This window comes from Somniosus microcephalus, chromosome 6 (assembly GCF_052327205.1).
Source record: "Somniosus microcephalus isolate GS21.2 chromosome 6, FLI_Smic_1.0, whole genome shotgun sequence".
Taxonomy (NCBI): Eukaryota; Metazoa; Chordata; class Chondrichthyes; order Squaliformes; family Somniosidae; genus Somniosus; species Somniosus microcephalus.
In genome coordinates, this window is record NC_140992.1 from 228,314,999 (window position 1) to 228,336,827 (window position 21,829).

The 21,829-nt window shown below is 41.8% G+C and overlaps 1 protein-coding gene across 1 annotated transcript; it reads right to left on the reverse strand.

Moving 5' to 3' along the window:
- Positions 1 to 329: 329 nt before the first annotated feature.
- Positions 330 to 21,793, reverse strand: orc6 (origin recognition complex, subunit 6). Its single transcript, XM_085991527.1, has 7 exons — positions 21,564 to 21,793; positions 19,724 to 19,853; positions 14,196 to 14,359; positions 2,795 to 2,884; positions 1,717 to 1,829; positions 1,556 to 1,627; positions 330 to 997 (listed from the first exon to the last, which is right to left on the reverse strand). The coding sequence occupies exons 1-7, from the start codon at positions 21,626 to 21,628 to the stop codon at positions 873 to 875; spliced, it is 759 nt and encodes a 252-aa protein (XP_085847653.1). The 5' UTR covers positions 21,629 to 21,793; the 3' UTR covers positions 330 to 872.
- Between the last annotated feature and the right edge of the window lie 36 nt (positions 21,794 to 21,829).

Genomic DNA, 21,829 nt, shown 5'->3' on the forward strand with positions numbered 1-21,829 from the left:
TTAAAAAATTCATCAACATGTAAAAAGACTTAAACACCAATTCTTTTCATAACCAGCACATTGTGGAAATTTAAATAGTAGTATTTCCCTCTACTGGTAGTACCAAAATGACCAGCATTACATTAATAGGTAGATTTCAGAGTTCTCAGATGGTGAGGGGGCCCGTTGTGCCATGAGCAGAGAATTGCAGGCCCGTGATTTTCCAATGCATTCTCAGTGGGCAAAATACCTGATTTGTGCACAAGGGTTTGACTCAAACTACAGTCAATTTCACCAGACTCTGCATCTTTTTTTGGTGGTGGTGTGAAAGAGAAGCGATTCCTAAACAATGACAGGACAAACTTCAGACATTTTAATTTTTTGAAAATGTTAAAGGTTAAAACATGAATTCTACTTTAAGTCATCAATAAATGATAAAAGTAACAATTTAAAAAGGCATGGTTTTCTTAAAATGTACACAAAATGAATTAAAATTGTAAAAATTACTTTTCAAATCCATTAGGCTGTTTCAGTTTCTTCAGTAGCCACAAATCCCTCTTACCTTCTGTGGTAGGCTGGGAAGGGTAGTAAAACCACCATTAGTTGCAAAGTATGCCAAGTTCATTTAAGTTATGCATCCCAACGGTCTTTGTAACCAAAGTCAGGCTTCACATTTACAGGCTGGGATGCACATATTGTGGAGGTCAAAGGTTGAAAGCTAGGTCTCCAAAACAAAGCCAACAGAAATCAAAGTTCTAATCGTACAATAAACCAATAGTTCAACTGGTATGGCATTTGAATTTCAATATACCTTTCTCCCCGTCCCCCAATAAGTTATACCACATTAATCTCAAGTGAGTGCTGCAGTTCAAAAAAAATAAACAAAGGATAAACTAAGAATTTATCTTCTTGACTTTGGCTGCATTTTCTAGAATTCGCCTTTTCCAGTCTTCATAATCCTGCTTCTTTGTTGCTTTAGATTCAGGCTTTTCTCGTTTGGGTTCTGTTGCAACTTCATCTGCAAATAATTAGGACAGCTTTACTATTTATTTTTTACAATAGATTAATTCAATTAGGTCAGTATTTTAACTGGTTTCACTCAAATTAATGTTGTCCATTATAACAGACAGTTCAAGACCACCACACTTCAGTAACTTGACAAGTCTGCTTGAAGAAAATAAATACTGGACAATAGTGAAGTGAATGCTTCTTTCACAAGTTTGTTTCTTGTGACTCAAGACCACATTTGATCTCAATTAGATTAGTAAACCCAGTTGCTCATGGACAACACATCAATAAACCCTATTCATGGATACATATGCAGTGTACAGCATCACAGCAGAATTCAAGTTTTAAATATTTTCTAAGGCAAACATTGATTAACAGATGGTAGTATCATGAGTGACTCTCACCTTGCTGAAAACAGGTGTGTGTGAAGTTTGAACAGATTAAATACATATGAATAGAAATTGCTTTGGAGCTTTAATTCCATTATAAAAAGCAATAAAAAAAACAGTAATGGGTTGACTTTTAAATGCAATGAAAGCTTTTACACAAGTATAAAAAAAATTCATACCTTCCTCCTTTTCTAATAATTCCAGCAATGTCCTCTGCCTCTTACTCGGTTTAGATTGTTCAGTAGATTCATCTTTGAAAATAATTCAGACAATAATAGTTAATTAAAAACATTGATGCACTCTTTCAAATTAATCTGACAAAGCAGGGTTTAAAACTTACTGCAAATAAGTTGTCCAAACATTTCCATCTGAGAGCAGAGTCGGTCAAAGATAGTCTTCTTCACACCAGATGAGGCAACGAGCTTGGTCTTATCAATTCTTATTTTCAAGCATCTAGAAAGGACACCAGCACATTCCACAATGTATTTTGGTATCAGTGCAGTAACAGTGATGAAACCACTGTACTCCTACTGCTGAAAATCATAACAGATCTTTTCAAAGGCCTCAAAATTTGAAGGAATTAAAGACATTTGCTTTTGGAATGTGTTGCTTTAGTTTCAACCAGTACCCCTGCCCTTCATTTATAAAACCACACGACGACAGTGATTTAGAGGCATCCCAACTGGTGGAAATGGTGCAGTAACAATCTGAAAATGGTAGAGAATGACTAATCCCGCCAACAGTGTGGCCGCCCCCATCTTCTCTAGGGCCTACTGCAGAATCAGGCGGCAAGGCTTTTTAATATGAAAATCAGGGTCCTATCGCGTGTGTAGAACCGCCTCCCTCATGACCTATCTTCTTCCAGCCCAGAGCTGGTGGTCTGCCCCAGGGCACTCATTCGCTCATTGTCCTCCCGTAGCCTACTAGCTCAATGCCAAGGGCCGGCCTTCAAAATGGACCAGGTTTCCCGTCAGATCCATCCGCCGGCCAGCATGGCAAAGCCACTGACCAGTACTCAGGGAAAAACCTACCCCAACTGGACAGACTGGTACTTTAGTTTAAAGAAGCCAAGCATCACATCACTGGGTGATGTGGAGCAATTAAATTGTTTTTCCACAGACACTTGGTAACATTGATCATTGTACCGAAGGTAGGCAGAATACTTTAATAGATCATAATTCAAAAGTGGAGAAATGACAGGTTATTGTACTCAAGACATCATATCCTTGCAGTGTCTACAGGAGCCATGCAAATTGCTACCAAGAAAATTTTAAGCTGTAGTTTGTCCCTCCACTAAATTTCTGTACACAGCAAACCAAACAATTCATATCAGATAGAAGATTTTAAAATATATTGCACTCTTCACTAAGCATTAGGCACATTAAAATGATGGTTTTAATTACCCCATATCTACTCACTTGCATGCAGTAAATAGAGCTGCAGTGGTGAAGAGGGGCTTTGAGAAATCAAGATCACCTTGCTGTGCTTCTGACAGACTGGCTTCATATCTAAGGGAGCAAAATAAAATGTAATTATTTACAAGATCCAACAGAAATAAGCAACTGTAAATTGACAGTCAAACCAGCAGGGACATTGCTTTGAACTACATCATTTAACAAAGATTTGAGACTCTATTTTCAGGAGATTGATAAGATTTTGGAACAACCAGAGATGGTGTAGATCAATTTATTACTCAAAGAAATGGAAAGATGGTTACTCAAATGCAAGATTGATAAATCACTGGGACCGGATACTTTAGATCTAAGCATTCTCAGAAGCAAGGAAAGAATTTGTGGAGGCTCTGAATAGTTTACTAAAATTCTGAGGAAAAAAAGAACTGCCAGAGGATTGCAAAGTGGCAAATATATCATTACTCTTTAATTTGCTGGCTTTTTTTTTTATATAAAAGGTCAGTTGGTCTTACTTCAAGTATTAGCAAAACTACTAGAATCTAAATATGGTATAAAATTACTAAGCATTTGAAGAAACATGAATTAATTAGGGCCAGTTCGCATTATTTCTAAAAGGCATGTCGTGCTTAATGAGGCCATATGCATAGAGTAAAAGGCAAGGGTAAAAGAAAGGTTTTTAAGACTGGAAAGATGTGGTGAGTGGTGTTCCACAAATGTCTAAGTTGGGTTGCTCGTTTACTTTATACATAAATTATCAGGATATAGGAGCTGAGGGAACAGATAGGAGTTGACGACATCAAATTGGGGGATATAGCAAATTACAAAAAAGATTGAGACATCGCTTTCTACACCGAGCGGTATTTGACACCACCTGCCCATTTTGATAGGCTAGCAGAAGCAAGAATAGGAAAGGAAATATACCTTAAATGGAGTAGAGGAAGAGGGAAATGGGTACATAACGGGAAAAAATGCAATGTAGATTTACTTGGATTAAGGGGATAGTTGTGAAGAGACTCGAGAAGTTCAAGCTATTTACTCCACTACTAGAACGGAGAAGGTTAAGGGGTCACCTAATGGACTTCAAGATTATGAAGTGTTATATGTGTATATTAGTCATGGTTTCCACTGGTTGTTTAGACGTTAACAAGAGGGCACAAATTTAAGATAATCACATAAGCAAAGAACAAACTTGTATTTCTATAGAGCCATTCACATCCTCAGGACATCACAAAGCACTTAACCACCAAATTGTTTTTGAAGTGTGGTTGCAGTTATATTGTAAGTAAACAGTCACCAATTTTCTTACAATGTCCTACAAACAGCAAATGAGATAAATAGTGGCATCAGTTAAGGGATGAATGTTGACCAAGACCCCAGGAGAAACCGCCTTTTCTTCAAGTAGTGCCCTAGAATCTTATGTCCACCTGAGCAGGGAGATGAGGCTTTGGTATTTGTAGGGAAATGGTGTTAGGGAAATTGACGGGATTGAAGGCCGATAAATCCCCAGGGCCTGATAATCTACATCCTAGGGTGCTTAAGAAAGTGGTCCTAGAAATAGTAGATGCATTGCTGATCATCTTCCAACATTCGATGGAATCTGGAACAGTACCCATGGATTGGAGGGTAGTTAATGTAACCCCACGATTCAAAAAAGGCAGTAGAGAGAAAACAGGGAATTATAGACCGGTAAGCCTGACATCAGTAGTGGGGAAAATGCTAGAGTCCATTATAAAAGATGTAATAGCAGAGCACTTGGAAAACAGTGACAGGATCGGACAAAGTCAACATGGATTTACAAAAGGTAAATCGTGCTTAACTAATCTACTGGAATTTTTTTGAGGATGTAACTGGTAGAACAGATAAGGGAGAACCAGTGGATGTGGTGTATTCGGACTCTCAGAAGGCTTTTGATAAGGTCCCACATAAGAGATTAGCGTGTAAAGTTAAGGCACATGGGATTGGGGGCAAGGTACTGACCTGGATAGAGAACTGGTTGGCAGACAGGAAGCAAAGAGTTGGAATAAACAGGTCTTTTTCCAAGTGGCAGGTAGTGACTAGTGGGGTACCGCAGGGATCGGTGCTAGGACCCCAGCTATTCACAATATATATTAATGATCTAGACAAGGGAACTAGATGTAATATCTCCAAGTTTGCAGACAACACAAAGCTGGGTGGGCGTGTGTGCTGTGAGGAGGATGCCAAGAAACTCCAGTATGATTTGGACAGGTTGGGTGATTGGGCAGATGCAGTATAACGTGGCTAAATGCGAGGTTATCCACTTTAGTGGCAAAAACAGGAAGGCAGATTATTATCTGAACGGCAATAGATTGGGAGAAGGGGGAAGTGCAACGAGACCTGGGTGTCCTTGTGCACCAGTCGCTGAAGGTAAGCATGCTGGTGCAGCAGGTGGTTAAGAAAGCAAATGGTATGTTGGCCTTCATAGCAAGAGGGTTCGAGTACAGGAGCAAGGATGTCTTGCTGCAGTTGTACAGGGCCTTGGTGAGACTGCACCTTGAGTATTGTGTGCAGTTTGGTCACCCTTTCTGAGGAAGGATGTTCTTACCATGGAGGGAGTGCAGCGAAGATTCACCAGACTGATACCTGGGATGGCAGGAATGACGTATGAGGAGAGATTGGGTTGATTGGGCTTATACTCGCTGGAGTTTAGAAGAATGAGGGGATCTCAGAAACTTATAAAATTCTAACAAGACAGACTAGATGCAGGATGTTCCTGATGGTCGGGGAGTCCAGAACCAGGGGTCACAGGAGGAATTTCTTCACCCAGAGAGTGGCGAACCTGTGGAATTCTCTACCACAGAAGGCAGTTGAGACCAATTCATTAAATATATTCAAGGAGTTAGATATATTTCTTAAGGCTGAAGGGATCAAGGGATATGGGGAGAAGGCAGGGACAGGGTACTGAGTTTGGATGATCAGCCATGATCTCATTGAATGGCAGAGCAGGCTTGAGGGGCCGAATGGCCTACTCCTGCTCCTATCTTCTATGTTTCTATGGTAGAATGTCTCAGCTGAAAAACAGTAGCTCAGGACAATGAGATGCTCCTCCAATACGGCAGTGAAATCTCAGCGTATATTATGAGGTCACGTCCTGCAGTATGTCTTGAATCCACATGATTGCTACCTCAGCCACAGAATTAATGGGGAGAATAGAAAAAAATTCACTACAGTGTGTGGCTAGAATGTGGAATTCTTAGCCAAAAACATTGTTGAAAAAGTCCATACATTCTTATAAAAGGATATTAAATAATTACTTGAAAGTGAGGAATATTGAAGGATATAGGGAAACAGTAGGATTATATAAAAGTGTATAGAAGTCATTGCTGCATTCGATGGTAAAAGTGTCCAACCCACAGCCTTCGAGCCACACATTGCACCAGAGCCCTGGAAATCCGATCCTCAAAGCTCAGTCCCATTTGCACTCATTTCTTATTTGCTAATTTGTCCTGTTTGTATTTTGTGGGTCTGGCAATGTGGAAAGCTTTGTTATTAGAACAGTTACCTCATGGTGGTAAATAATTGTCAATACCAACTTAACTTTGTATAGGAATGAGATTTATTTATTTATACACAGATTATGGGGAACATGTATTGATACTTTATATTTGTACTGAATCATGATAAAAGCAAATGGACAATGGAGTTTGTTTACTGATAGATAAATATATTAGTGATCAGTATGACAACATTGGGCTAGAAATTCATGACCAAATGCGTGAGTACGGTCTGGGTACTCACTCATCTGGCCGTTGGAAATGCCGACGTTCAGCATGCACAGCGCATGCGGGGAACGCCGGCATTTCCAGTCCTCGGAACGAAGGGGTTCATAGGCACAGCGCGTGCGACTGCACAGGCAGCGCTTGCGCAGTGAACTTCGTCGATTTCATTCATGGATTCAGTGAGGGTAAGTCCTTACAAGTTACACTTGAAAAAAGCATGTGTAAAGTTGTTCCAAGGCTGCGGAGGAAGATATATTTTATCGTGGAGCTTCTGAAAGGCAATATTTTTGTTTGGGAAAGGGAGGGAAGTTATTTTAAGAAAGTTTTAAAGTTTAATTTTTTTTTTTTTTTTTAAAAACGGGTTTTCAGAACGGTAGGTAGAAGGAGCAATTGTGGCTGTGTGAATTGAATGTGAAAATGAGTGTTCTAAAATGAGTAATGTAACATTTCCAGCACTTTTAAGAAAGAAACTTTTCATCAGTAATAAGTAATTATGTATGTATGCCCGCATATATTCCTTTACGTATATGTATGTCATATATTCCTTTACGTATATGTATGTATGTTTTATATTCCTTTACTTATGTGTATGAATGTATGTTTTTAATTATGATTTTCCAATAAGTTACTTTCTCTGAAAGTCAATTAAATAATATTCATACACATAAGTAAAGGAATATATACATAACACGCAAAGGAATATATACAGACATACATACTTTCAGAAGCTCCACGATAAGAAATATCTTCCTCCGCAGTTTCTGGAGTAACTGTACCCATGCTTTTTTCATGTGTAAGTTGTAAGGACTTGACCTCACTGAAAGCATGAATGAAAGCGGCGAATTTTACTGCACACACGTTCTGCCTCTGAACCCCTTCGTTCAGAGGACAGGAAATGCCGGTTTTCCCCGCATGCGCTGTGCATGTTGAAAACCGGCATTTCCTCCGGCCAGACGCGTAAGTACCCCGACCGTACCCGCGCATTTGGAAGGGAATTACTGGGCCAACATGTTACATGTCAATAAAATGAAAAATTTAACAATTGCACGATTTGCCCCCTCGCATCTGCGACTGAGGGTCCAAGGAGGTGCATTGCGCAAGAGGTCATCGTCGTACGTATCCTCACACTGTTCCCTTTCGGGAACTGTATGAAGTGGTGGAAGGATTTATGGCCGTGATTAACGCTCATTCCGTGACCATAACCATCTTTGAACCAGCCATTAGGGTGGTTAGTCCTATGGCGTGGGGGGTTTACAGGCTCCCACAACCCATCTGAGGGGGGGGGGGGGGCCACCCACACCCACGGATGCAAGTATCCCGCTGGATGTCCACCCAGAATTTATAGTTGGAGCTCCGACTCCACTTGCCGGGACTGTCTGGAGTGGGGTTCGAAACCCTACTCCTTCTGGCCCAGCGGCGGGGATGCTTACTGCTACGCAAAAGGCCCACTCCGCACAAAAGGTGACACCCATACGTTTCCTGCGCCTTTTCCCTCCCCGTGACTGGAGCCCTATGCTGCCACTTGAAAGACCAAGCTATCATCTGCCCTTTTTGCGGCGCCTTTGACTTCTCATTACCAATGATGAGCAGGCGCTGCGCCTCCAGCTCCTTGAGGAGATTGCGGAGGTCATCATCAGTTCAATTGAGAGTTCTTTTAATGCCGTGAATTGTGCTCATTCCAGCCATTTCACGTTGCTAATCGGATTGGGCCTTTGGCATAGCGGTAGGATCCCTGCCGCTGGGCCAGATCAGGGTAGGGTTTCGAACCCCGCTCCAGACCGTCCCGGCAAGTGGAGTTGGAGCTCCGGCTCTAAATTCTGGGTTGACATCCAGTGGGATATTTGCGTCCGTGGGTGTGGGTGGCACCCCCTCCTTGTATAGCTTGTGGGAGCCCGTAAAACCCTCCCGCCATAGGACTAACCGCCCTAATGGCTGGTTCAAAGATGGTTACGGTCACGGAATGAGCGTTAATCATGGCCATAAATCCTTCCACCACTTCATACAGTTCCCCAAAGGGAACAGTGTGAAGACACGTATGACGACGACATTGCTAAATAAATAAATGGAATTAAAAAAATTCTTAGGGCTTTTAAAAGTCTTTAAATTGCTTTAATTCTGTTTAAAACTACTTCAGATTCTTCAAAATAATGTAAACGTTTATAAAAGTTACCAAAAAAAGCTTCAAAAAACTTCCAAAAACCTATTTAAACTGCTGCTTTGCATGTAAAAATGCTTAGCAGCTTGGCAGAAACATTGGGGGCGTGTCCTGTTAAACGGAGACCTCAAGGGGCGTGTCTCAGTTGCACAGCGCGCTACTGGCTGCACTCCTGGGCGGCGTGACGTCAGACGCTGCCCGGGAGTCAACTTTTTAAAACAGCAATTCCAGGCGTCCCTGAAGCTCAACGGCCGGCGCGTCGGGTAAGTGCAGATCGGGGGCTTACACGCGCGGCAAGCCCCCGACTCGAATTTCTGGGCCATTCAGTATTTAAACTGTATTCAAGGGGAATGGTAATGAGTTTAAAATTAAGCTAGAATGTATAGACTGCAATTTTGATGTTTTTGGAAAGTTGAAAACAGGGTTGCAAGCTGGAGGACAACTAGCTTTGGGATTCCTTCAAGTAACTTTTGTTACAGACTACTCTTGGAGTAATGTAGGCTTATTCACCAGGCACTGCTCCACACACTAAGAAAAGCAACAGCTCACACCTAAAGGTAAGTAAATGCCATTTCAAAGAGGTTTTGCAATTACCTGGCAATAATCCTAAATAACAGTCACCACACTTCAAAGTTAGTCATCGTATCGGTAGCACTTCAAGACATAAGACAAGACAATGGGGCAGTAATTCCTCCCCAAACGCGTGAGTACGGAAGGGGTACTCACGCGTCTGGCCGGAGGAAATGCCGGTTTTCAGCATGCACAGCGCATGCGCTGAAAACCGGCATTTCCCCTCCTCTAACCTAAGAGGTGAAGAGGCTAGCGCGTGCGCTGTAGGAGGCAGTGCGTGCGTCTTGGATTTCCTCTGTTTTGGGGGATTTGCACATGTGTAAAGGCCTCCAGTCTTTACGCTTGTAAAAAGCACACGTAAGTATTTATTTACAGGTAAGTGGCGTTTTAGTGCAATTTAGAATTTTTTTTCCCCCCCACAGGTTTATTATTTTAAAGAATCTACAATAAGGTAAGTTTAGTTTTAGACCCTTATTAAAAATTTATTTTTTTCAAAAAAAAAAAATTGTTTAAATTATTTTTTAACTTATTTATACTTAATTAATGATTGGGATGTTTTTTTAATTTTTATTTAAGTTTAAATAGTGTTTTGGGCCCCGTAGTTTTCATGAGTTTGACAGCTCTTACTGTCAAACTCATGAATGAGTTTCCCCTCCCCTGATTGGCTGCACAGTGCTCACCTGATCCCAGCCGGCACATCGCACTAACTACGCCGCTGGATCAGGTTAGCAGTGTGCCAACAGCTGAACCGGCCCTGTGAAAGGAAATGCAAGCAGGCCCGGGCTTCAGATGTCGGCGCGCAGGGTGAGTGCAGATCGGGGGCTTGCACGCGCAGGAAGCCCCCGATCTAATTTCAGGGCCACTATGAATGCAAGGCATCCTTTTTAGTAGCATGTATTATTGATTCAACAGAGTTAGCATTTTCTCACTAAATATACTAGCATTAAATATTTTTTGTGCTCCAACCCAAGACCATTCCTGTAATCAAGACCTCACTCCCAATTAAACTAGATTGTGAGTTTGTCTGCACAATATCTGGTAAGGAGTTGTCCAGGATGCCAATTAGCTTGCTTAATTGACACAAGCACTCATGTTCTCCTTGGATTTGGATAGCAGAAAAATAAACAGAATCAGAGTGCAACTTAGACTGTAAACTATAAAATTAGGTTATAAATCAGATTTATTAAAAGCAAAGAGAAGACAACAGCAGGAAATCAAAATGGCAGACTTCACTTGTGACAATATATTTAAATTACCCTTCTTTGGAGATATAAAAATGAAAAAAAATGCGACTTCACCAGCTCTCCTAATACTAAACTTCAACCAGCATAAGTAACAAAGCTTACATATGAGGTTTCATCTCACCATCATGGAACCTTCAGCCTCCATTTCCAAGGCTCAAACAGATTCAAAAACTGGGAGAAGGCAGAAGGGAAGCAAGGATAGAAGCAAAAGACAGGAAGGAGAAAAGCAAAAGTGGAAGTCAGAGAAATCAAGGGTGTAAATCAAACATGGCCGCAGTAAACAATAATTCTAAAAAGGTCTAACAGTGTTAAAAAAACAAGCCTGAAGGCTTTGTGTCTTAATGCGAAGAGCATTCGTAATAAGGTGGGTGAATTAGCTGCGCAAATAGATGTAAATGGATATGATATAATTGGGATTACGGAGGCATGGCTCCAGGGTGACCAAGGCTGGGAATTCAACATCCAGGGGTATTCAATATTCAAGAAAGACAGGCAAAAAGGAAAAGGTGGTGGGGTAGCATTGCTGGTTAAAGAGATTAACACAATAGTAAGGAAGGATATTAGCTCTGATGATGTGGAATCTGCATGGGTAGAGCAGAGAAATACCAAGGGGCAGAAAACATTAGTGGGAGTTGTATACAGACCCCCAAACAGTAATGCCGAGTTTGGGGATGGCATTAAACGGGAAATTAGAGATGCGTGCAGTAAGGGCACAGCAGTTATCATGGGTGACTTTAATCTACATATAGATTGGTCTAACCAAATTAGTAACAATACTGTGGAAGAGGAGTTCCTAGAGTGTATACAGGATGGTTTCCTGGACCAATATGTCAAGGAACCAACGAGAGATCAGGCCATCTTAGACTGGGTATTATGTAATGAGAAAGGATTAATTAGCAATCTTGTTGTGCGAGGCCCCTTGGGGAGGAGCGATCATAATATGATAAAATTCTTCATTAAGATGGAGAGTGAAGTAGTTGATTCAGAGACTTGGGTACTAAATTTAAATAAAGGAAACTACGATGGTATGAGGCGCAAGTTGGCTAGGATGGATTGGGGAATGTTACTTAAAGGGTTGATGGTGAATAGGCAATGGCAAACATTTAAAGGTCGCATGGATGAACTACAGAATTTGTTCATCCCTGTTTGGCATAAAAATAAAACAAAAAATGTGACTCCACATTGGCTAACAAGGAAAATTAGGGATAGCATAAGGTCCAAGGAGAGGACATATAAATTTGCCAGAAAAAGCAGCAAACTTGAGAATTGGGAGCAGTTTAGGATTCAGCAAAGGAGGACAAAGGGATTAATTAAGAGGGGGAAAATAGAGTACGAGTGTAAGCTTGCAGGGAACATAAAAACTGACTGTAAAAGCTTCTATAGATATGTGAAGACAAAAAGATTGGTGAAGTCAAGCGTAGGTCCCTTGCAGTCAGAATCAGGGGAAATTATATTGGGGAACAAAGACATACTTTGGTACTGTCTTCACAAAGGAGGACACAAATAAACTCAGATGTTGGGGAACATAGGGTCTAATGAGAGTGAGGAACTGAAATAAATCAGTATTTGTAGGGAAATGGCATTAGGGAAATTGACAGGATTGAAGGCCAATAAATCCCCAGGGCCTGATAATCTACATCCAAGGGTACTTAAGGAAGTGGCCCTAGAAATAGTAGATGCATTGCTGGTCATCTTCCAAAATTCTATAGACTCTGGAACAGTTCCCATGGATTGGAGGGTAACTAATGTAACCCCACTATTTAAAAAAGGTGGTAGAGAAAAAACAGGGAATTATAGGCCAGCAAGCCTGACATCGGCAGTGGGGAAAATGCTAGAGTCCATTATAAAAGATGTAATAGCAGAGCACTTGGAAAACAGTGACAGGATCGGACAAAGTCAACATGGATTTACAAAAGGTAAATCATGCTTGACTAATCTACTGGAATTTTGAGGATGTAACTGGTAGAATAGATAAGGGAGAACCAGTGGATGTGGTGTATTTGGACTTTCAGAAGGCTTTCGATAAGGTCCCGCATAAGAGACTAGCGTGCAAAGTTAAAGCACATGGGATTGGGGGTAAGGTACTGACTTGGATAGAAAACTGGTTGGCAGACAGGAAGCAAAGAGTTGGAATAAACGGGTCTTTTTCCAAGTGGAAGGCAGTGACTAGTGGGGTACCGCAGGGATCGGTGCTAAGACCCCAGTTATTCACAATATATATTAATGATCTAGACGAGGGAACTAGATGTAATATTTCCAAGTTTGCAGACGACACAAAGCTGGGTGGGCGTGTGTGCTGTGAGGAGGATGCAGAGAAACTCCAGTACGATTTGGGCAGGTTGGGCAGATGCAGTATAATGTGGATAAATGCAAGGTTATCCACTTGGTGGCAAAAACAGGAAGGCAGATTATCTGAACGGCAATAGATTGGGAAAAAGGGAAGTGCAACAAGACCTGGTGTCCTTGTGCACCATTCGCTGAAGGTAAGCATGCAGGTGCAGCAGGTGGTTAAGGCGGCAAATGGTATGCTGGCTTTCATAGCGAGAGAATTCGAGTACAGGAGCAAGGATGTCTTGCTGCAGTTGTACAGGGCCTTGGTGAGACCACACCTTGAGTATTGTGTGCAGTTTTGGTCACCTTATCTGAGGAGGGATGTTCTTGCCATGGAGGGAGTGCAGCAAAGATTCACCAGACTGATACCTGGGATGGCAGGAATGACGTATGGAGAGATTGGGTCGATTAGGCTTAGATTCGCTAGAGTTTAGAAGAATGAGAGGGGATCGCATTGAAACTTATAAAATTCTAACAGCGCTAGACAGACTAGATGCAGGAAGGCTGTTCCTGATGGCAGGAGAGTCCAGAACCAGGGGTCACAGTCTAAGGATAAGGGGTAAGCCATTTAGGACAGATATGAGGAGGAATTTCTTTACCCAGAGTGGTGTACCTGTGGAATTCTCTTCCACAGAAGACAGTTTTGAGGCCAATTCATTAAATATATTCAAGAAGGAGTTAGATATATTTCTTAAGGCTAAGGGGATCAAGGGATATGGGGAGAAAGCAGGGACAGGGTACTGAATTTGGATTATCGGCCATGATCGCATTGAATGGCGGAGCAGGCTCGAGGGGCCAAATGGCCTACTCCTGCTCCTATCTTCTATGTTTCCTCAGAAGAATCAGCAGCTCTCGACTACAGAGCTGTCCAGTGAACTTCAAAGAACAGGGCCCTCTCCTCAAAAATCTGTTTCAATTCTTTCATCTATTCCCAGAACAAATGAGAGTCTTGATACTGGAATCTCATGATGTAACAATGAAATCTAATTTAACTTCGACTCCTGTGCCTATGTAAACGATATGAAGTAATTTCACATTGGTAACAAATCCTCTTTAAGTCATCGATCTAAACAGCAACAATCATCTGCCTTTGCACACAAGAGTGATGTGTATTCTCTCCAACAGAGAAAGCAAGTTAGCAGACTGACACTCGGCAAGCAGCAATCAAATTTAAAGTGACCAATCACAACTCAAATAGATATTACTTTATGATTGAAATATCTATGAAATATCTATATGAAGTAAATAAACACCAGCATCGCAAGGTACAAGTTTACAAACTTTAGACAAAGTAATTAATTACTTAAGGTCAGCAGCCAGCTGGTTTTATAAAACTGCAAAATGTTTTTTTAAAAAAGGATAATTTTTACCTCTGCAGAATCTTGACTGACGTATCTACTGCCTGTGTGCAGCCATATTGAACTGCCAGGTCTCGAATTCCTAGCTGAGAGGGTAGACCAAGGATACTCTCCAAGGCTTTCAAATGGGTCTGGTAAACCTTCTTGTTCAATCCAGATAGTCTTGGAACAAAATCCTTGGGAGATGTAAAATTTAAAATTATAAGCACCTTCTTCACAGCCACAGAACAAAGCAATAACACCACACTGCCTGTGGTCTATTCACCCCTTCTGCAAATTTGACAAAAACAGAATCAGAAGCAGATTTAATTAAACACATTGGTCATGAAATCATCTTAAAATTACCACTTTTTAAAGTCCCATTTGATAAGCTTGCAACTGGCGCTGTAAAACTACAATTGCACAACTTAGTCAATATAGTAACGACAAATTTCCCCTCCATTAGTCTTTCGGGTGACTTGTTAAACAGAGGCCCAGCCTGTCCTCAGGTGAACGTTAAAGATCCCACAGCACTATTCAAAGAAGAGCAGAGACGTTCTCCTGTGTCCCAGCCAACATTTACCCCGCAACTAACACCTAAAATAGATGATCTGGTCATTGATTTAATTGCTGCACACAAATTAGCTGCTGAGTTTCCTATATCACAATAGTGACTACACTTTATTAGCTGTAAAGTGCTTTGGGACATCCTAAGGTCATGAGAGGTGAGATATATAATGCAAGTCATTCTTTGAGTCTCCAATGGAGTAGGTCTTGTGAAATCACTAATGTTTGCAAAACTACTATTTCCTTTACTTCCAGAATGCTCTGATGAATTATATGCCCGAGGACTGTTAGTCTGGTTGCACAAGGAAACATTTCCCCAAGAGTAACTGTACACAAGTTTGTAGGTGGGGTGGAAAAAAGTGAAAAAGTTAACAACTTGCATTTATATGGCACCTGTAATGTAGTAAAACATCCCAAGGCACATCACAGGAATGTTATCAAACATAATGTGACACCAAGCCACATAAGGAGATTAGGGCAATGACCAAAAGCTTGGTCAAAGAGGGTTTAAGGAGCATCTTATAGGAGGAAAGAGAGGCGGAGAGGTTTAGGGAGGGAATTCCAGAGCTTAGGGCCTTGGCAGCTGAAGGCACGGCCACCAATGGAGGACAGCAGATATCTTGGAGGGTTGTAGAGCTGGAGGAGGTCAAGAGATGAGAGGTAAGGCCATGGAGGGATTTGAAAACAAAGATGAGAATTTTAAAACCAAGGCATTGCTTAACCAGGAGCTAATGTAGGTCAGCGAGCACAGGGGTGATGGGTGAACGGGACTTGGTGCGAGTTCAGATACAGGCAGCAGAGTTTTGGATGAGTTTATGGAGGGTGCAAGATGGGAGGCTGGCCAGGAGTGCATTGGAATAGTCAAGTCTAGAGGTAACAAAGGCATGGAGGAGGGTTTCAGCAGCAGATAAGCTGAGGCAGGGGCGGAGTCTGGCAATGTTACAACGGTGGAAATAGGCGGTCTTAGTGATGGCACGGATGTGTGGTTGGAAGCTCATCTCTGGGTCAAATATGACATCAAGGTTGCAAACAGTCTGGTTCAGCCTCAGGCAGTCACCAGGGAGAGGAATAGAGTCGGTGGCATGTGGCAGAGACCGAAGACAATGACTTCAGCATTCCCTGTATTTGGTTGGAGGAAATTTCTGCTCATCCAGTACTGGAAGCCAGACAGGCAGTCTGACAATTTAGACAGTGGAGCAAGACCACAGCAGTAGTAAGTTGCTGGCAGCAGCACCGAGGAGGCAGCAGATAGAAACAGCAGGAGACCAAGGCAGCATGGAGCTGGAGGAGGAGCAGAGTAGTAATTGTAGGGGATTCTATAATTAGGGGGACAGATAGCATCCTTTGTAAGCAAGACCAAGAGTCCCACATGGTATGTTGCCTACCTGGTGCCAGGGTAAGGGACATTTCAAACCAGCTTGAAAAGGATATTGGAGAGGGAGGGGAAGGATCCAGTCGTTGTGGTCCATGTTGGGACTAACAACATAGGGAAGAGTAGGCAAGAGGTCCTGTTTGAGGAGTACCAGGAACTAGGAGCTAAATTAAAGAACAGGACCTCAAGGGTTATAATCTCTGGATTATTACCTGAGCCACGTGCAAATTGGCATAGAGATAAGCTGATTAGGGAAGTAAACATGTGGCTAAAGGAGTGGTGTGGGAAAGAGGGGTTCCATTTCATGGGGCACTGGTACCAGTATTGGGACAGGAAGGAACTGTACCATTGGGACAGGCTCCACCTGAACCAGTCTGGGACTAGGGTCCTAGTGGAAAGGATAAACAGGGAGGTCACAAGAGCTTTAAGCTAGTAAATGGCAGGGGAGGGCTCAGGGGGAAATTTCAGTACAAATAGTAGTTCAAAAACAAAAAAGGGAAAGGGTAGAGTAGCAGTCAGAAATTGTGCTTTAGGCACCACAGGTAAAGGGAAAACTAAAAGATGTAAAGCGATTAAACGAGGAGAGAGAGAGAGAAATAAGAAACATGAGTAAAATATCAGAGCAGAAGGACAGGCTAGTGTGTGTGGCCCAAATAAGCGTTCTTTATACAAATGCAGGGAGTATAAGGAATAAATTGAATGAACTGCAGGCACAAATTCAAATTGGAGGGTATGACATGGTAGCCATTACTGAGACATGGCTGCAAGACAGTCAGGACTGGGAACTAACTATCAGGTTATAAGGTCTGCAGGGCAGATAGAGGAAATGCTAGAGGGGGAGGAGTAGCCTTCGTGATTAAGGATGAAATCACTTCAATGATGAGAGGATTTGAAGAGAGGCAAGCGCCCAGTGGAAACCTTATAGGTTGAATTAAGAAATAGGAAAGAATCCCATGACTGTAGTGGGAGTTGTGTATAGGCCCCCTGGTAGCAGCTCTGAAGTGCTAGATTGTATAAATGCAGAGATTAGACAAGCATGTAGCAAAGGTAGAGTGGTTTTAATGGGGTTTTTTAAACTTTCATATAGATTGGGAAAAGGAAAAGCAAACTAGCACCTGTCAGAAAGGTAGTGAATTCCTTGAGTGTGTCCAGGATAGTTTTCTACAACAATATGTCCTAGAGAGAACAAGGGGGCAAGCCATATTAGATTTAGTAATGAGTAATGAGCCAGACTTAGTTAACAGCTTAGCTGTGCGTGAACATTTATCCAATAGCGATCATAACATGATCGAGTTCAACGCAGCGTTTGAAAGGGAGAAGCGTAAACAGCTATTAAGATTCTAGATTTAGGTAAGGCCAACTTCAACAGGATGAGGCAGAGACTGTCCACAGTAAACTGGGCAAAACGACAGAAGATCAGTAGGAGATGTTTAAAAAAGAATTTAATGTGATACAGAACTAGTTTATATCTCTTCTCCCCCCTCCTCCAAGGGGCAAGAGCTCGACTTGCCAAAAAAAGCAGCCATGGACAACTAGAGGCAAGGGACAGCATAAAACTAAAGGAAAAGGCATACAAAAATGCAAAAAATAGCACAGATCCTGGCGAATGGAAAAGATACAAAGAACAGCAAAGGGTCACAAAAGATAGTAAGAGCTACAAAAAGGGAGTATGAAAAGAAATTTGCAAGGGATATCAGAATCAATACGAAGAATTTTTACAGGTACATTAGGAGAAAGAGGGTGGTCAGGAGCAATGCTGGCACCTTAAAAACTGAAAGTGGTGATATTGTCAATGACAATGGGGAAATGGCAGACATGTTGAATAATTACTTTTGTCAGTATTTACAGTAGAAGAGGATAGCATGCCAGAAATCCAAAACTAATATTGAATCAGGGATAGGGACTCAATAAAATTAACAAGTAAAATAACAGTAATGAAGAAAATAATGGCACTAAAGAATGACAAATCCCCAGGGCCAGATGGTTTCCATCCCAGAGTTTTAAAGGAAGTAGGTGAGCACATTGCAGATGCCCTAACTAATCTTACAAAGTTCTCTAGATTCAGGAACCATCCCTTTAGATGGGAAAATTGCACGTCACTCTGCTTTTTAAGAATAGCAAGAGGGGGAAACCAAGGAATTAAAGATCAGTTAGCCGAACATCTGTTGTCAGGAAATCACTAGAGTTTATAATTAAGGATAGGGTGACTGAACACCTCGAAAATTTTTAGTTGATCAGAGAGCCAGCATGGATTTCTGACAGGTAGGTCATGCCTGACAAACCGGATTGAATCTTTTTGAAGATGACTAAAGGTAGTAGACAGGGGAATGTCTATGAATGTTATTTATATGGACTTCCAGAAGGCATCCGATAACAGTCTCTTATGTGGGACTTTATCCAAGGTGGAAGCCCACGGAATTGAGGGCGAATTATTGACCTGGTTAGAAAATTGGCTGAGTGGCAGGAGACAGTAGGGATAATGGGTAGGTACTCAAATTGGCAGGATGTGACTAGTGGTGTCCTGCAGGGATCAGTATTGGGACCTCAACTGTTCATAATATTTATTAACAACTTAAATGATAGCATAGAAAGTCATATATCCAAATTTGCCAATGACACAAAGATAGGCGATATTGTAGATGAAAGCATAAAATTACAAAGGGATATTGATAGATTAAGTGAATGGGTGAGACTGTGGCAAATGGAGTTCAATGTAAGCAAATATGAGGTCATCCACTTTGGACCCAATAAGGATAGAATAGGGTACTTTCTAAATGGTAAAAAGCTAAAAACAGTGGAGGCCCAAAGAGACTTGGGGGGGGGGGGGGGGGGGGGGTGTTCAGGTACATAGTTCATCAAAATGTCAAACAGGTACAGAAAATAATCAAAAAGGCTAATGGGATGCTGGCCTTTATATCTAGAGGACTAGAAGACAAGGGGGTAGAAGTTATGCTGCAGTTATACAAAACCCTGGCTAGACCACACCTGGAGTACTGAGAGCAATTCTGGGCACCACACTGTAGGAAGGATATATTGGCCTTGGAGGGAGTGTAGCGTAGGTTTATCAGAATGATACTTGGACTTAAAGGGTTAAGTTACAAGGAGAGATTACACAACTTAGGGTTGTATTCCCAATAATTTAGAAGGTTAAGTAGTGATCTGATTGAAGTTTTCAGGATATTAAAGGGGAACAGATAGGGTAGATGGAGATAAACTATTTCTGCGGGTTGTGGTTCTACGACTGGGGGCATAGTCTAAAAATTAGAGCCAGACCTTTCAGGACTGAAATTAGAAACACTTCCACACAAAAGGGTGGCAGAAGTTTGGAACTCTCTTCCACAAAACGGCAATTGATGCTAGATCAATTGTTAATTTTAAAATCGGAGATTGATGGCTTTTTGTTAACCAAAGGTATTAAGGGATATGGGCCAAAGGTGGGTATATGGAGTTAGAGCGCAGATCAGCCATGATCTCATTGAATAGTGGAACAGGCTCGAGGGGCTGAATGGCCTACTCCTGTTCTTATGGATCTCACCAGTTATTGAGTAGCTAGCTGACCCAATTCCTCTATTTAGAGCTAATGCAACTTAACGTTCTAAAAGCTTTAATCATTTAGGCTTACTTTGTCAAGTGGATGTTTAAGAGTAGTTGCTGCAAGGTCGAGGCACATCACTGCACTGCTGGTTGCTGTCACGTGTGCAGAAAACCCTGTGCACTTGACCTCAGACAGGCGCAAGTACTCTTCTGCTTTCCTAAAACATAAGACAGGACATGTAAAAGATTCCCTCACAGCAGATGAATAAAAGGGAAGCAAAAACCCTTTCATATCAGTTTGATGTATGCCTGTCTATGCAATGGAAATGTAAGCTTTATTTATTACAGAATAGATAAAGAACTTCAAAAATGCTTAGATTTCACTCCAGTGTTACAGGAAACTACAGCTCTTTGGCTTTAGTTCCAATCTTTCAAGTTAACACACAACACTACTCAATCTCCTTAAAATTACATAAACACCAAAAAATCCAGCCTATTCATAGAATCACAACGATACAGCACAAGAGGCCATTTGGGCCATCGTGCCCGTGCCTATTAAATGGCAAGAGATTAAATATTTCAGATACAATTTGCTTATGTTTTGAAATCAAAACTCCCACAGAAATGTTAACACCATTTTTAAGTTTTCCTTTTAAACAAAAGAGAAATCACAGATTGTGCATTTTGAGCCTAATTTCTGCAAATATATTTATTGTCTTTTGGGAAAATGTCCTTAAGTGACCATTAAGTGTTAAGCTTGCAGAGCAGAATTGCACAACACTAAGATAATCAAGACACATGGCTGCACGTAACAAGGCAGCTATAGCATTAGTTATTGTGTAAGGAACACAACTGGGACGTGAACAAGTTATCAGGATATTCACAAATTTAAAAAAGGCATGCTCATTAGATCCAACCATATACAATACTGAAGAGATCCTAATGTATCTGGTGGGATTCAATTAACCTTTTAAACACAAACCCTTCTTACACTTCCAGCTTTTTGCCATATGGTAAAATGCTGTTATATCAACCTTACTACCATCTGTGTGTGTACTGGTTTCAGTCTGACGTAAATTCACATACATCCACCAAGGAAGGGCCTTGTTAATCTTGCTTTGCTACAAACTATAACCTCCCAAACAGACCATGGAGTAATCTAGGAAAAGCTAGGTAAACACACAACCCCAAAAAATGCAATCATGCATCATCACACACAGTCAGTTAAAAGAATCAAACAAAGTTGTTTTAACAGGGACACTGCTCATCAATACCCAGCTCTAGGAACCAGTTCTCAAAGCCCAAATTAGGTTTTATATGCAACATAAAGAAATCTCAGGCAAGAGTGGCACGCAATGGATCCCATGGATGGAGGAGACATTGGACATGGAAGTCCTGTTAACCCCAATAAAATTTAAGAGATACGAGTAGCAAAAATCTTCAAGATCATGCAAGAACATCAGAAGACAGCAAAAGATACCAACAGCCACGAAGAAAAACAAATCCCTGACAATATACTGATTGGTCAGCATCTGTGAAGAGAAAAGATAGGTTATGATGTTTTGGGTGTGTACCTGAAAACAAAAGCAAAATACTGGAATTTTGAAATAAAAGCAGAAAGTGCTGGAAACACTCAGCTGGTCAGGCAGCATCCGTGAAGAGGGGAACTACTGGAACTCGCTGTCACAGCCACATCTCTTACACCCAAAACATTAACGGCGTTTCTCTGTCCCGAGTTGGTGCCTAATCTGTTGGGTGCACCTGATCAAAGCCAAACTCCCCAGCGGCCGGCTCACAGGAGCGGACACTCGGGGCTGCGCCAACTCCTAGCAATCTGCCGGGTTAGTGCGCATAGCCCGAGCCAAAGCAAGGCCCAGGATGAAGGAGCTCATTACCACCGCTCCAGAGGGTCGGCTGGCCGCACTCACCGGATCACTTTGCTCGATTCAATGCCGAGTTTAACGGCCAGTCTCGCGATCACCTCCCGCTCCATCCTGAAAATCCCACCGCACTCACTGCAACCACCGCTCTGAACCGCCCGCTCACTGCAACCACCGCTCTGAACCGCCCGCTCACTCCGCCGGTCCCGCCTCCAGGCGCGGTTACAGGCTAGAAAACCGAACTCACGTTACGGCCTTTACTAGCGCGGCCGTTAATTGGGTATTTTAAACAGCAATCATTTAACGATACGCCA

What these genes read in the sequence shown, in the direction of transcription:
- orc6 (XM_085991527.1), bottom strand. Translation starts at nt 21,628, where the DNA reads ATGGAGCGGGAGGTGATCGCGAGACTGGCCGTTAAACTCGGCATTGAA. An exon ending in GCTCTATTTACTGCATGCAA is followed by an intron (nt 1,830 to 2,794) that starts GTGAGTAGATAT and finishes TGTCCTTTCTAG; the next exon opens with ATGCTTGAAAATAAGAATTG. An exon ending in ATTATTAGAAAAGGAGGAAG is followed by an intron (nt 998 to 1,555) that starts GTATGAATTTTT and finishes AATTATTTGCAG; the next exon opens with ATGAAGTTGCAACAGAACCC.